The sequence below is a fragment of the Gracilinanus agilis genome, chromosome 4, assembly GCF_016433145.1.
Source record: "Gracilinanus agilis isolate LMUSP501 chromosome 4, AgileGrace, whole genome shotgun sequence".
In the NCBI taxonomy this organism is placed as follows: domain Eukaryota; kingdom Metazoa; phylum Chordata; class Mammalia; order Didelphimorphia; family Didelphidae; genus Gracilinanus; species Gracilinanus agilis.
The window spans coordinates 324,670,781-324,686,533 of NC_058133.1; the positions used below are offsets into that span (position 1 = coordinate 324,670,781).

General features: G+C 33.3%; 1 protein-coding gene across 3 annotated transcripts in view; it reads right to left on the bottom strand.

The window, feature by feature from the left end:
• IBTK (inhibitor of Bruton tyrosine kinase) overlaps nucleotides 1-11,980 on the bottom strand; it is a 73,132-nt gene extending 61,152 nt beyond the window's left edge. For all 3 annotated transcript variants that reach the window (XM_044676291.1, XM_044676290.1, XM_044676289.1), the window contains exons 1-7: nucleotides 11,609-11,980; nucleotides 6,908-7,004; nucleotides 5,713-5,837; nucleotides 4,656-4,766; nucleotides 3,356-3,526; nucleotides 2,582-2,699; nucleotides 2,299-2,479 (exon numbers count right to left, since the gene is read on the bottom strand). In XM_044676291.1, coding sequence (XP_044532226.1) covers nucleotides 2,299-2,479; nucleotides 2,582-2,699; nucleotides 3,356-3,526; nucleotides 4,656-4,766; nucleotides 5,713-5,837; nucleotides 6,908-7,004; nucleotides 11,609-11,932 — 1,127 coding nt within the window. In that variant the 5' untranslated portion in view covers nucleotides 11,933-11,980. The remainder of the gene's footprint in view (nucleotides 1-2,298; nucleotides 2,480-2,581; nucleotides 2,700-3,355; nucleotides 3,527-4,655; nucleotides 4,767-5,712; nucleotides 5,838-6,907; nucleotides 7,005-11,608) is intronic.
• Between the last annotated feature and the right edge of the window lie 3,773 nt (nucleotides 11,981-15,753).

Below are 15,753 nucleotides of genomic sequence, written 5' to 3' on the forward strand. Positions count from 1 at the left end.
AAATGTTGTCATTTAAGGAAAGCATACATAATTGAGTGTACATGTAAAATCTATATCAGATTGCTTACTTGTCTCAGTGCAGGGGGAACAAGGGGAGAGGTAGAGAGAGAATTTGGAACTCAAAAAAATTTTTATGTAATTGGAGAAAAAATAAAAGATTTTTAAAATGATAGCATGTATATCAAAAATATGCTAAGACAGCTAATAAAGTTAAAAGAGGCAGAATTTAAGAATTTAAGATTTTGTTTATTAGAACACTGGGCCAATTCTAGTGAGATAGAATTCAATAGGGATAAATGTAAAATTTTATTCCTATGTTCAAAAAACCCAACTTTATCAAGAAAAAAACGTGAAAAATATATAGGGATTTTAATGAACTACAAGCATAATATGAGGCAATAATGTGATATGGCATTAGGACACACCAAGAGAGGCATCACTTCCAGGAATAAGGAAGTGAGAATGCTTCTGTACTGCATTGGTCAGATCACATCTGAAGTGTTGTATTCAGTCCTATGCACAGTGGTTTGGGAAGGACGATGGTAAGTTAGAGCAAGTCCAAAGAACAACAATCAGGATGACAAAGGATCTTAAGCTCATACTATATGAGAATCTCAAAACTGAGTTAAGATGATCAGCTTGGAGAAGACTTAAGGAAGACATGATACTTGCCAAATATCTGAAAGACAGACGTAGGAAGAAACTTATTCTGCTTGTCCCCAGAGTGTAAAAATAAGAGCAAAAGTTGGGCGTTGCATACTTTTTTGTGTTCCAGGTATCTTTTGAATGTGCCACATTCCCCGCCTTCTTGAACTCATCAATCATGAGTGTAATCTAACCAGGAAATGCATCACTACACAACACTAATTCCATTTTTATCACGCAATAGGACTTTTTTTTTGAGGGATGGAGAACATAGGGGCTCTGTTCTATTGGTTCTTCTCCCCCTACCTTCTATGAAAAACAAATTTCCAGTTTCTGAATCCCTCATCTCTGATTCAGAGTTGAAATCTGCTAAAGTAAACATTTTTTCTTACTCATAACTTTGCCAATACTCTCATCTCTATCTCAGCCATATAGCTTTATACTTATATATCTCCCCTATACTATCTGATTCTATTTTATCCTCTTAAACTTCCATTCTACTGTTGATAAAACTTCCCTTCATCCTAAATATACTCTTTAACATTTTCTTGTTAACATAGACCAGGAATTATGGGGGTAAAACTAATTATACATATTAATCATATAAGACCATAATATAGAACTAGAAGAGACTTAAAGAGGACATCTAGTCCAATCTTCCCATTTTGCAGATAAGGAAACTAAGGCCCAGGAAGGTTAAATAACTTGCCCAAGGTCATTTAGCAAGTATCAGATTTACATTTTAAATACAGATCTTTTGATTCAAAAATCAGTGGTTTTATTTTCTGTTGAACATAAGTCAACAAATAGTATAGCTCTATCATAAAAAATTAAGGATAGTATGGAAATGCATAAATAGGAAAAACAATGCAGCACTCCAAAAGCTGCAGCCAAAAACCAGAATATCAAAGGCAAAGATTATCCCCATTGACAATTTTCACCTTCCTATTTTTTAAACCTTATGTTCTGTCTTAGTAACAATTTTAAGATAGAAGGACAAGGGCTAGGAAACAGGGTTAAGTGACTTGCTCAGGGTTACATAGCTAGAAAGTGTCTGAGACCAAATTTGAACCCAACTCCTCTTGACTTCAGGTCTGGCTTTCTAACACCTTCCTATTCTTAAGAATCCCATTGTTCACATCAAACCACTAAAAATTACAAAAAACAGTAGCTGGATATCTGACTTATCATCTTGGGAGAAACAAAACCCAGAAAGATCCACACACCACATAAGAAAAGAAGAAGTTATGCCTGGGATAGCAGGTTCTAAATAGCTAGAAACAAGTTAAGGAGTAAAGGGATTGTGTGGGATTAGTAGTGGAGGGGAATGGAATTTGCAAAAAAAAAAAACATAAACCACTTTAAGGAAAAAGTAGAGTCAGAGACAAAACAGACTTGAATTTGCTGCTGAAGGAGAAAGGGAATCAGTTAGGGCCCTAAAACTTAAATATGCCATTCTGGAAAAAGAGATATTGAGTTAAAATGATCTCTAATGTTTTTAAATTCTATGTTCCTATGAATATCATTAATATTATTCATAAATGTACAAATATCCTTAAAAATAGTTTTCCTTCAAAATCAAAATTTAAAATCCCAATCCCTTAAGCCACAGAGACAAATGAAAAACCATTCTTTAAATAGGTAAACACATACTTTGAAGCCATTTTCTTGCATTGATAATCTGCAAGTAAATAAATATCTCCTTTCTTTGTAACACACACTGTGGCACCATCACTTGCAGCAACCAAAGACACAGTGACATCCTTATGATGTAGAGCTGAGACTTGCCGGGGAGCTGTAACACATTTTTCTCCATTGGGATCCAGCAAATAGCCTACAGAGGATTGAACAAACCACGTGTTACAAAATATCATTTGAGAATGTTTTGGAATTACTCAAATTTACATTTCACATATTACTACTAAAAGTATCTCACCTAGTTGTCCTCCATTTAGTCCCATTGTATAAACAGCTTCCTTAGTCCACAGCACTGTATGGAATCTACCTGCAGCCACTCCAATGATTATTCTCCCTTTCAGAGTTTTTGCCTGAATCTACACATAAAAACAAATATATATGTGATAAGTATATAGTTCCATTATTTTCCAGCATTTTAGAGTAGATAAAATGTGTTCAAGGTGTGGAGTTCCATGACTGGTTTGTTTAAAAATTAATTAACCAATATGTAACAAGAAAAAGAAGTCTCTCAAAATTTGATTCCCTTTCATTAGTATTTGTCTGATTTAGTCATCTGCTAATCAATCTCCTAAACTTTCATTTTATTCAACATATTTATAAAGGCTTATATCACCATATGAACTAAGATGTAGTAACATTTTATTAATAAAATTAATATACAGTATCTACAAAATGGTCAACTGATCTGTGTCCTGAATTTCCTTTGGTAATAGAGGCTATTCAAAAGCAGCAAAATACTAAATGCCTAACAGAATACTAAGCTATAATTTACTCCTCTATTTATTACCACTAATAATGCTAATGACATTTATCTAGCACTTAAAATTTTTTAAAATGTTATATGTAGCACCAACCTTGAAACCTACCTCAGGAAAAGACTAGTACACAAATTTCATATGTGAAATATATTATTATTTGCAAAAATTTACAGTATTTGTTTATGTATGTAATTGATAAACTGATTATCAATGCTGAAAAGAAAAATAAGTTTGAAAACTAAGGATAATTTTACCTGTCTTGGTACATTGCACCTAGCTGGTGGAGGACTAATACCCAGTTGATGAAAAGTATTTAGACCAAAAGTATAAACAGCTCCTTCTTCAGTTAAAACAATAGTATGATCCTTAGCAGCTGCCACTTGAGAGCAGTTATGACCAATTAGTCCTTCTACCAGCCTAGGGACCTAAAATGCAAAATATTATTAAATTTATTATCATGCATTTATTCTAGGGTAAAAATGAAATAACTCTAGGTGCTATAGTCCAAAATAAAATCCACAATTGGTCATGTCTACACAAAGCAAATGCTATATTTCTTCAAAGAAGGTATCAGTTTATAAAAGAATGGCTACTTGTTTATTTAGAATAAAATTATACAAGCTACTTAAGCAATTCAACCAATATTTACTAAGCACTTAGTATGTGCCTAATATTATCTCTATTAGTTATTTTGCTAACAACAAAGGGAGATCTCTAGCCAAAGTGTTCATTAGTACATGAAAATGACAGTACATTACTTTTTATAAATTACCTTTTCAAGCAAAGTCACCAGTTAGAACTAAAAAAAATAAATAATAAATAAAATAAAATAAAATAAAGCAAACAAATAAATAAATAATGGCATGCTTATTGACCCTGGACTGACATTTCCATGAAAACCCTGACCCAAGAAGATATAAAAAGAAGCACCGTAAACTCTTGAAAGACTATGGACAATTTATTTTTATGTTACCTTCCCTCTCCTTTTACAATATCTTATAATAAATGGCAAATATCCCAAAGGAAAGATTTTTCCAAATGACTCTTAGGGAAGCAGAATTTGACTTTAAAAAAATAAAATTAAATTTTATGCAATCCCACTGACTTAGCCCCATTGGCCATGAAATTAGGCAGCAAAAAGAATAAAATTTGAGGTTTTATAAGAAAACGGTGGCCTAAATTCTTAAATGACAAACCTTTAGAAAGAATTTTAATACTGTAAAATAAAACCTTATTTAACTGAAATATTTAAGAGTTAGGGGGCTCTGGTTAACTTTGGATTAAACAAAAACTAATTTTTGTTTCAAATTCTTCCTAAAAATTTAAGTTGCATACCATTTTGTTTGCTGGATAAGTACATAAATCATAATAAACATAAATTTCTTGAATAAGGATTTTGTAAAAGAATGTAATTTAGTATATTCCTGATATTATTTCCATGTAACTTTCCTAATCATAAAGACCCAAGTGAAAATATCTTCAAAATTAAAATTTCAGTTAATAAAGGCCTTATAATACTGAACAAATTATGCATTAAAATTGATTTCAAAATACCAGGCATGTTTGTTCATCTCCATGGCCTAAGCGTCCTCCTTGACCATGACCACAGGTATAAACTTGCCCTTTCTGTGACAGAAAAACTGAATGAAATGTACAAAGTACCACCTACAGGAAGGAAAAAAAGAATTTTATTAAAGATCCTCCAAATATAATATGCTTCTTAGTTACAACTATATTTAAATTTTAAAATATTAAAGAAAAGATAAAGAACTAGGCACTAGCTTACAAAAGAGACTGAGTGAAGGGACCTTAAAATTCTCAATCGACAAACATCTAATAACTACCTATTATTTGTCAGGGACTGGGCAAACAAAGAAAAAAGTAAGATAGTACCTGCCTCCAAGGACATTATATTCTAAAAGGTAAAACAAGTTATATAGGTATAAATACATACAAAATACAGAACCTAAGGGGATAAGGAAAGGCCTCCTATAGGATGTGTCACAAGCTAAGCTTTGGAAGGAGTTGAGAATTTAAAAGGCAGCAGTAAGGATGCTTTTCGAGGCTTTGGGGGTACTTTAAGCAAAAGTACATAATGTGGGCTTAATAAATCCTTTTTCATTCATTCACGGATATATAAGACAAGGTACACTATGTGAAGAACAGAAAGGTTAAGTGTCTGTTGAATAAGAATTTTTAACTCCTATCAAAACAAGCTGGTACTGACTAAGAGATAGAAAGGTGGATCAAAAGAATACACTAGTAGTAAATGACCTAAGCAATCTAATGTTTGATAAACCCAAAGATCCTAGCTTTGGGGATAACTCACTATTTGACAAAAATATCCCTTTTACTGTCAAAGGTACCAACCCTAATCCCTGTCAGCCAAGCTCAGAACTAAGTGTAATTTAAGACTCCCCATTCTCTCTCACAGGGGTGATATTCCCCTAATCCCCATGATGTGGAAGCGATACCTGTATTATGAATAAAGAACTGATTTCTTCCTAGAAAACATATTACTCAGATGTTCAACATAAATCTAAATTATCAAACAGATCAAGCTATTGTTTTTTAGGACTCCACAAGTACTAAATGTAATACTGCAAACTACCTGCTTGATATAAATCCCAGCTCTGGAGAACAGATCCACCAGCTCAGGATGATGTTTACTATTTTGGCTTCCATGACCCAGTGTAAAATTTACATTATTTCCCCAAGTGTAGACATCTGTAGGATCTAAGATGAAAATGAATACTTATTTTATATTTCTATTTTCAAACAATAAAAGCTTATTTTTATTAATATTGATAATACCAGGCATATTTTAACTTCACCCATTTAAACATGTAAAACAAAGCTAAAAATAGAGAAAAATACTATGACAATGCTCTCAACTTATTTGAATTATGAAACTATTAAGATCATCTGTGATCATGTTTTTCTAAACAGAGAAGGACCTTGGACAATGTAATATTCTAGGAAATCTTCACTTTCAAAAGGTTGGGTTTTTTGGGGGGTATTGTTTGTTTTTTTAATGTGAATCTACACCAAGATTAATACTAGAGCATTATAGTCTGGATTTTTGATATAAATCTTTAGTAACAATTTATGGGGATAACCAGGCTTCATAATAGAATTATGTATGGTTTTATATCTATGTTTCATTTGTAGGGGTTAAAATTTGCATCATAAATGGTAGCTATCAAAGCATGTAGCTCAGTGCTAAAGGTAGGGGATAAAATGGAAGACGTAGTATCCTTATTTTCACTCCTTTTGCACAGCTTTTATTCAATCCCTTTCCCTGTTTGTCAGGAAAAAAAGTATATTGTCTCTCCTTTCCCTTCAAATCACTCCCAAAGCAAGAAGAAAACAATTAAAGACTGGCATTTTGGACCACATTGTTAGGTGGAGAGCCATGTTCACTCTTTCTCTCCTCTTCCCTTTAATCTAAACTATTGGCCATATGTTAAATTGTCACTTTTTTCCAAAGCCAAATCTCACTCTCTGTCCCCCAGTATCTCTAAATGTAGGACTTGGTAACAAAGGCAGAATGGAACAATGTGTCATAAAAATCACCACTAACGAGTAATTCTCACATCAAAACCAATGTATTAGAAAAAAATACATTTTCATAAGCATAATGCTAGGAATAAAAGTCATACACAGGTCCCCAATAATATATGTCTGAATCTTAACTGGTCATCTGAAAAATAAGGGGACAGAGTCAACTAGATGACCTTTCGGATCTCTTCCAGCTCTAAATCTATGAAACTATGAAGAACATGTGTTGAGAATAATTATCTTACCAGTATTCTTGAATACTACATGAGCTGGTCTGTCCTTCATTACAAGATCCAAAGCTGATAAACCTTCTTTATCCTGGATATACAAACTAACACCATGCTACAGGGGGGTAAAAATCTTATATCAGAGGGTTATGCATAATCAATTGTTAATTCCTTACATAGCAAAGAAAGCAGAAAAAGCAATATTGTCCATAAAATACATAATAAAATAAAGCATGATTCTCTACTTGACACATTTAAAATAAGTAACATTTATAAGACCTAACAAAAACTAAAGTAATTAATATCAGTTGCTTAAATCAATACAAATTTATTGAGTGCCTACCTTGAGTAAGTGCTCACACAACAAAAATACAATAGCCCATGCTTTCAGAGATTGAGTTATTTATTCCAAAATTTAATACATTATTAAGCAAAAAAAATTCAATTATTTTTTCTATAAAACATAACAATTCAAAATACATTTATAAAACTAGGCATAATATAAAGTAATCTATCTGGTCCTTAGTAAAAAAGCACAAGTATAAGGACTTTTGACTAGTCAAAATAGATTTGATAAAGTCCATGCCCTAAAATATATGCACTTTACTCAAGGAAAAGTACATCATCACTTAGAGGCTTCATCAAGCTTCAGAAATTTCTATATGCTAATACGCCAAGGAGCTCTAATTTTTTCAGCGAGTGTATTCTCACCACAGCTACAAAGTACAACCTTTTAAATACCAGAAGAGTTGCTGGAGCTGAAACACCAATAACCAACCCGGTGAAGAGCATTTCATGACTTAGCTAAGCTGCTCCTCTCTACAATAGGCATATACTCTATCACCAGAACTGGCCTTTTCAGTTTGGTGGAAGCTGCCAGAACTTCAGTTCAAACAGTACAATCTTCAAGAAACCTGGATTACTGACGATTAATTTGCAGCTACTCATTCTTAATATGCACAGATTCTAACAAGGATCAAAAGTTGTCTAGTGCTCGAAGTCACCAAAAATAAGAAGCAGTAAATCAGCTCATTAGAAAAATTGCTCCAGGAAAGCAAGCAGAAAGAAAAGAAGCTATAGGAGACGTTAAGGGAAGATATTGAAAAAATTCTAAAAATCAAAAAACGCAAGAATTCAGAAAGCACAGTAAAATAAATCACTTAGTTTAGGTACTAATAGTTCTTCATATCCTAATAAGACCCAAGGGTATAAGTATAATACAACACAGTAAACTAACTGCAGTTCATGATAACTCTCAGACTTTAATGTGAAGAACAGGCAATATACAACATCTTCACTGCAGAAAAAAAAAACCCAAGAAAGAATATGGGCACATTTTTACTTATTTTATGTTCTTGTAGACAGACAAGAAATATATTGACTAATGTACTGATTTTTTTAAAAAAAGACCAAATTGAAAATATATTTTTTATTTTACTATTTAAATGTTCCAAGTATAGTTGTAAATCAAGTTTGCTATTTGACCTCAATCAACTAAAGTATTAGTAGCTATTCCTAAATAGTTAGCATAAAGATATAATTGAATGGAACACTATACAAAACAACTTTCAATGCTAACTAATCTTAATTTAAGTCTAACCAGTAAACAAAAATTCACACATTTCATTTAATAGCCACTGTTAATGCTTTAAAAAAAGATTTACCTTATGAGTTTTTTTAAATTTCCATTTATTGAATTCAGTCAAAGTTTGGTCTATTAAAAAGTATAAAAGAAACTATAAATACTACAGAAACATAAAAAAGTAAAAGGTTGGAAACTGAAAATAAAATTTAACAAGTACTTGTTAAGCAAGTATATATAGAAGATATTGGAAATAAAAAGCTGAAAAATGAAACAGTTTCTTCAAGGGGCTTGGGTAGAGTCAGAGTACAGAGAAAGGGAGCACAAAGGAACAAAAAATTAGTGGAAAATAAATTAGATAAGAGAAAGGGAGAAATACACAGGACAAAGACAGTGGTGCCAAAGTCAAATATAAATGAATACTTAAAGGTCATATACTGACTTGGAAAACCACAAATTAACATTACCTTTATTGCACTGCAGTTTTATTTATTTAGTTATATATTTCCCCAATTACATTGTAATCTGGAAAAAGCCTCACTCTGGAGTTTTGTGGATCCAAAACAAGATAAAATCACTACTGTAAGAAAACTTAAAGAAAAGAACAATTTCAGCCAAAGGAACAGTGATGGAAAAGGAGATGAGGAAGGACTTCATTGACGCAATCATACTACTTCCTCAAGGAAAGAGAAAAATTTCTACAAGGATAAGTGGAATGAACATTCCAGGTATGGGGGGAGAGGTAATCTATGCATATTAAGAGCAAAGTTTGCAAAATAGATGGTGAACACCTTAATAGTCTACTTTGGTAGGAACAAAAGATTTCATTAGGGAAGTGGTATAAAATAAAACTAAAAAAGAGAAGGACCTCAAATGCCCCACTAAGGAGTCTACTTTTTAACAGAGACAACAGGGAGCTGTGAAAGTTTTTGACATAGTCTAAGAAAACAACATGGGCACAGGAAAGCTAGGTATGTTATAATAGACCAGATGAGAAGTGATAAAAGCATAAAATAGGGTGGTAGCAATTTAAGTAAAAAGATGATGATGATCTGGAAAGATCCTATGGAGGCAAAATTGACAGAAGCTAGCAAAAGTTCTGAAAAGTGAGAGAAGTTTCTTTGGAGGAACTGAAGACCTAAAAAAGATAATCTGAACTGAGCCTTGAAGGAAAAAGATTAAAATACTCAGGATTGGAAGGAAGGTCGAAAGCATCAAATATGATTTTTAGGTCTAATCTAAGTATCTTGAAAAGATTTTGGCAAGCAAGATATGAGAGATAAAGGAAGATCATGAAAAAGTCAAAAATGACTCAAGATTTTTAAGCCTGGGTGACAGGTAATGTCACAAATAGAATTAGGAAACTGGGAAGAGGGGCATTTTTAGGTGGCTATGGTGCAGGGGTGTTAATAAAAATGAGTTCTCTTTTTGATGTGTTAAGTAATGATGAGACACACAGGTGGAGATATACTGTAATCTATCTAGAATTCAGAGGCATCCTTTTCTATAACATTGCTATACATAAAAATACAAAATTCTCTTCAGTTGCTAATTCCAATAAAATTATTTCAAGGTAAAAAAAGGACTTAGGTGAGTACAGGAACACACTAATAGCCTAAATCTTTTTAAGCTTAAAATACCTTTACTGCTATATAAATGTGACTCATGTTATCAAGAGTAAGGTAATCTGAGTTAGTCAATGAAGGCAATTTGGGTGTGAGGAAGGATAAAGGGGATATTAGGTGATTATAAGGTGATTGGAGGAGGAAAGAAGGTATGGGAAGGTATACAGGAGATAAAGGAAATGGGGTATGTAGGAGAGGGCAGCTTAAACAGGTTTATTCCCAGAGGCTTGAGACAGAGAATACAGGGAGGAAACTAGGGCCAGTAAGAAATGTTTAGGTTTGGCTGGAGGGTTTCTCTTGTTAGTTTCTAAAGTCTCTTGAGGGAGGGGTGGAGAGGGCCCCTCCCTGCCAGTCAAACTGATGGCTGGAGGAAGACTCCTGGGAAGGTACTTCCTTCCAAGATGGATGCCCCCAGTTCTCTCAAGAAATAAAAGAAAATTATTCCTTCCCTCTTTAGCCCTTGCCTCAATTTTCGATACAATGATTCACCAGAGGCTTGTGTAGGTAACAAGGGGATTTATTAATACCAGGGTCAATCAGAAGGGGAGAGGGGTTTAGGATTTTTCTAACTGCTGCTAGGGAGAGGGGTGAGGGTGGGGGATGGGTCACAGAGAGGTTTAGAGTGAGAGAGCCTGCTCTCCCAGTCAGGAAGATTTGACTGCCTTTTAAGTAAAGTCCTTATTAAATCACTAAAACTAGGGGTAATTTATTTGAGGATATTCTACTTGTCTATAGAAACTAAAACCCACAATTTTTAATCACCAAGCACTCCCTTCCACCAGGACCCACAGGAAATTCAGGGAATTCAAATTTATTTAGATAAATTTAGAATATAGGAAGAGAATGTAGATGGAGAGATCAGGGAGAGGTCCAGAGAAATGAGATAGGTTTAAATCTCCCCAAGACAAGATAAGCACAAGCCAAGGCTGAAGCAAAGCCAAGCGGAAAGGTCAAAGCAAAAGCCTCCAGCCACAGCGAAAGCCAGAAGGCAAAAGCCCAGGTCAGTTGGAACTTCACCTCTATTTATAGCTTCAAGTTCTAACTGACTTTCTGAAGATTCTAAGATGTTTAACTGACTTTTTGTGACCGTTAGAAATTATAGAAGCAAAAAGTTTCTGTATTACACTCAATCAAGACCTATAAACTCTGACTACCAACTTTAATTGTGTTTACTGTTAAATGATGGAGTCTTATTCCTAAACAATTCTTTTTATTGCCTTACTCTCAAGTACTATGGAAAAACAGTAGTTTTTAAATTTAAGAGCTATTCTGGTTTCAGTTATCTTTCTAACATATAATCATAAATAATTTGTTCTGACATAAAAATGTCCTAGTCAAAAATAATATGCATTCCATATTTTATAATTATTCTTTTTCATTTAACCAATGACCTATAAGTAAAAAGTTATTTAAAATATCAGAACTATAATTAATGAAAATGCAAATTAATCAAAGATACATAAACTCACAAGCAATTTAAAAAACAATTCTAGTATAAATTAGGGCACTAACCTTCAAGAGTGACCAAACACAATCAATATGTCCATAAAAAATGCTTCTATGCAAAGCTGTCCATCCAGATTCCTTGTCTCTCACCAATAGATCCACTCCTTTTGTCTCTGCAAGCCAATCCAACACTCCTTTCTTTCCACATGATGAAACAAGGTGAAGAACATTCCTTCCAAAGGCATCCTTGATAGTTGCAGCATTGTAACAATAAGTAGAAAGAAAGGCCTTAATCTGGCCCTCATTCCCCCTTGTTACTACAGAAAGGATATCCAAAGCATGTTTCAGAGATCGACATTTTAAAGTACAGTCTGGCATGGAAGAACTCATCCTACTTTTTTTCACACTGTTTATTCTTTCTTCAGAAGATCAATTTGTTAAAACTAATTTTATTTATTTTTATTTAAATTAAAAAGAATGAGCCAAAGCACCAATATGCTATTTAGGCTGAACTATGCTGGGGATTGATGGTATTCCCAGAATTCAAAATTCATTTCCCCAGGTCAAAAATACAAAACTATGAATCTTTGTGCAATTTATTTTGGCACTTAAAAAATTTTAAGTATAAATATCTATAAAGTTTATATCAAATGCATGTTATTAAAATAAAAAAGAAACTCTCCACTGTTCATAAATTATTCCAGGAGTCAAGCACCAAGGGGGAGTGGGGAGGGGAAATCCCCCTCCACACTTCCTGAAATCCTTTAAATATCCATAATTGCAAGGGTGACCTGTAAGAGAAGAATAAGGAAATAAAGTATAAAAATTTTAAATGGTATTAAATTTAAGTTATCAATTAAAGAAGCATTGTTAAAAATTATAAAATTATTAGCCTCAAGTTAATAATTTCAAGGAAAGTTACAGATTTATTTTCTCTAATGGTTTATTTGTCTTACAAAGAGAAAAGGGATCACTCCTACTATAAGGAAAGCTCTCATCCAAAGTAGAAGGTGAATAGCCAGAGTACATGCAGAGTTGGAGCCTTCATTTTGCTAATTTAAACTTTTGTGCTCCTGCTTCTAGTAGCTGAATTCTCATTAGCTGAACTGTTACAAAGTCAAATCCTACTCCCAAGTGTGGATGTCTTCCTTCCCAGAGTATCTTGTATTTAATTTTACACATACACACATATACACCCCAAAACACATGCTTGTGCATATATATACATAAAAACTTGCTATTTCCTCTATTAGAATACAAATTCATGGGGGCAGCTGGGTAGCTCAGTGGAATGAGTGCCAGGCCTAGAAACGGGAGGTCCTAGGTTCAAATCTGGCCTCAGATACTTCTCAGCTGTGTGGCCCTGGGCAAGTCACTTAACCCCCATTGCCTTGCCCTTACCACTTTTCTGCCTTGGAGCCAATACACAGTATTGACTCTAAGACAGAAGGTATGGGTTTAAAAAAAAAAAAGAATACAAATTCATTTTAAGTGAAGATTATTTCATTCATTGTACTTGTATCTCCAAAACCCAGTGGAGTATATGGCACATAGTAAAAACTTAATAATTACTTGATAACTGAATGATAAAATTTTAAGTCCGTGATTCAATAATTGTATAATTTCTGAAATGGATATTTCTTAATATTATGAGCATAAAACATTTGTAAAGTTCATCTCAACTTTAAAGTGTAGATTTCAGTGGCAAAAGTGTCAGTAACCAGATAATGAGTTACATTTTTAACACTACCATTTAAAATTTTTTAAGTAACTAGCTAGAAAATACATATAAAACTAATTTCTCTTTGGTTGTTAAAAAATGCTTCAAAAGTAATTTTTTGGTGGATTCAATGTGTAGACTCTCCAACTATTAATATTAACTCATATATCACTTTGTGTAATTAGAATCTGCTCCCCAAGGCTCTAAATCCCAGCATCCCACTTTCGTTCTCACCTTAACATCCTTACATTTTGGATATAAAAATTTGTGTGTGACCCTGTCCCTGTCTCTCTTTTCCCATGAACTTGGCTGGGAAAACTTTTCTTTACTTAGGCTTTTAACTTTTGTCCTTTTATTTCTCCTACCTCAAGTGATTATTAAAAATTTTTATAAAATATAATACTTGGAGTTATTGAATATTCATCATATTGAATTCAAATTCAATATTGAATATTGAATTTTAATCTTACAGCTTCATTGGTAAATTACAGTAATAAGAACCAACAGGGCACATTTTCCTATTACATTAATAGAGAACACAAACATTCAAAAGATAATGAAGCATTAAGTTGAAAAAACATAATAGATGAAAGATAATATTTATCAATACAATAATAAGTGCCCTTCCTTTTTTTATTTGTAAGGCTTCAAGATCAATGAAGTATTAATTTTTTAAAAAGAATAATTTAGATAGCATAATTTATTTTTTAAAACCTTATCTTTTGTCTTAGAATCAATATTGTGTGTTGAGTCCAAAACAGAAGAGTTCTAAGGGCTAGGCAATGGGGGTTAAGTGACTTGTCCAGGGTCACACAACCAGGAAGTGTCTGAGGCCAAATTTGAACCCAAGCTAAATAATCCTGTATCAACTCCTCCTTCCCTAAACAACTACTGTTTTATCATTAACAAAAGCACTCCGCAATACAAACTGCACTAAATACTGAGTCAGAGAACCTGGGTGTAAATCACAATTCTGCTATTTACTACCAATCTGACCTTAACCTCTCTTAGCCTTGTTTCCTCATTCTTAAAATAAGGAGTTTAGACTAACTAGTCTCTAATTAAGTTCAACAACTATTCACACCAAGTGTATTCCTTCTACAAGGAGGGAAAAATGTGAACATAAGAAATACAAACTACATACAAAGGAAATGCAAACTAATTTCAGAAGGAAACACTAAAAAGCAGGGTTAAGAGGAAGTTGTTTCAGGGAATTGAGAAGTGCTTATGAAGAAGGTAGTACTTAAATTTCACCTTGAAATGGGCACTAGGGCATCCAAGAGGCAAAAAGGAGAAGAGATTAGGGGAGATTGTACATATAGGATATAGGATGGAGATATAGGCCTGTTTGGCAGAAACATAGGATGCATGAGGAGTAAAGTAATGTAAACAAGATGAGACCAGGAGTATTTCACATTTTTTTGTGTCATGATTCCCCTTTGGCACATGGTAAAGCCTATGGACCATTTCTCAGAATTATTTTTAATGCACAAAATACGTTTATATATTACAAAAGAAACAAAAAATGATGAAAATGGCATCCTTAGGAGACCACAGATTAAGAACTGCTGTTCCAGAAAGCCAGGTTGAATTGATATTCTGAAATGTTTTATATGCCAGAAAGGATTTTATGTTTCAGTCTAAAGGCAACTGGAAACCACTGAAATTCTTAAGCAGAAGAGTACCATGAACTCTGTACTCTAAGAATATCAATTGGGAACTTATATAGAAGAAGGAATAGAGGAAATCAAAGACTTGAGACAGGAAGATCAACTAGGAAGCTACTAAAATAAGTCTAGGTAAAGGTGATAGAGGCCTAAAGTAGTATGACTGTGAATGACCATGCTCTCTTAATTTCCAAATCTGATTTTTTTTTTCCTTTTCTTCTCTATTTAATACTGCTGGCTACTCCTTCCTCCTAGATACTTTACCTTCTCTGTTTTTTTTTTATGACATTATCCTTTCTTGGTTCTCATTCCAACTGATTTCTTTGTCAGTCTCCTATTCTTGAGCATCATCCGGATAACTTTCAACTGTGGGTGTTCCCCCAAGGTTCTAGGCCTTAGTTTTCTTTCTCTACATGAATGGCTCCCAATCTTTTTTGTGTCATGGACCCTTCTTGGTTGTCTGATGAAGGCTATGAATCCATTTTCAGAATTTTTTAAATGCATAAAATAAACTACATAAGATTACAAAACCAATTATGCTTGAAAATATTTTTTAGTGAATTCACAGAGCCTAGATTAAGAAATCCTTATTCTATACTGTATCTCAATGTCTGTTCAGTTCCCATGGGTTTAATTATCATCTCTATGAAGTGACTCAAAGATCTACAGATACAGCCCTAATCTCTGAGCTTCAGTCCTACATCCCAAACAGCCTTTTGGATATATTGAACTGGATATCCAATAAACATCTAAAATTCAACAGGTCCAAACAGAACTCATTATCTTTCTCTACTAACCTGCTACCCCTTCCAAATTTCCCTATT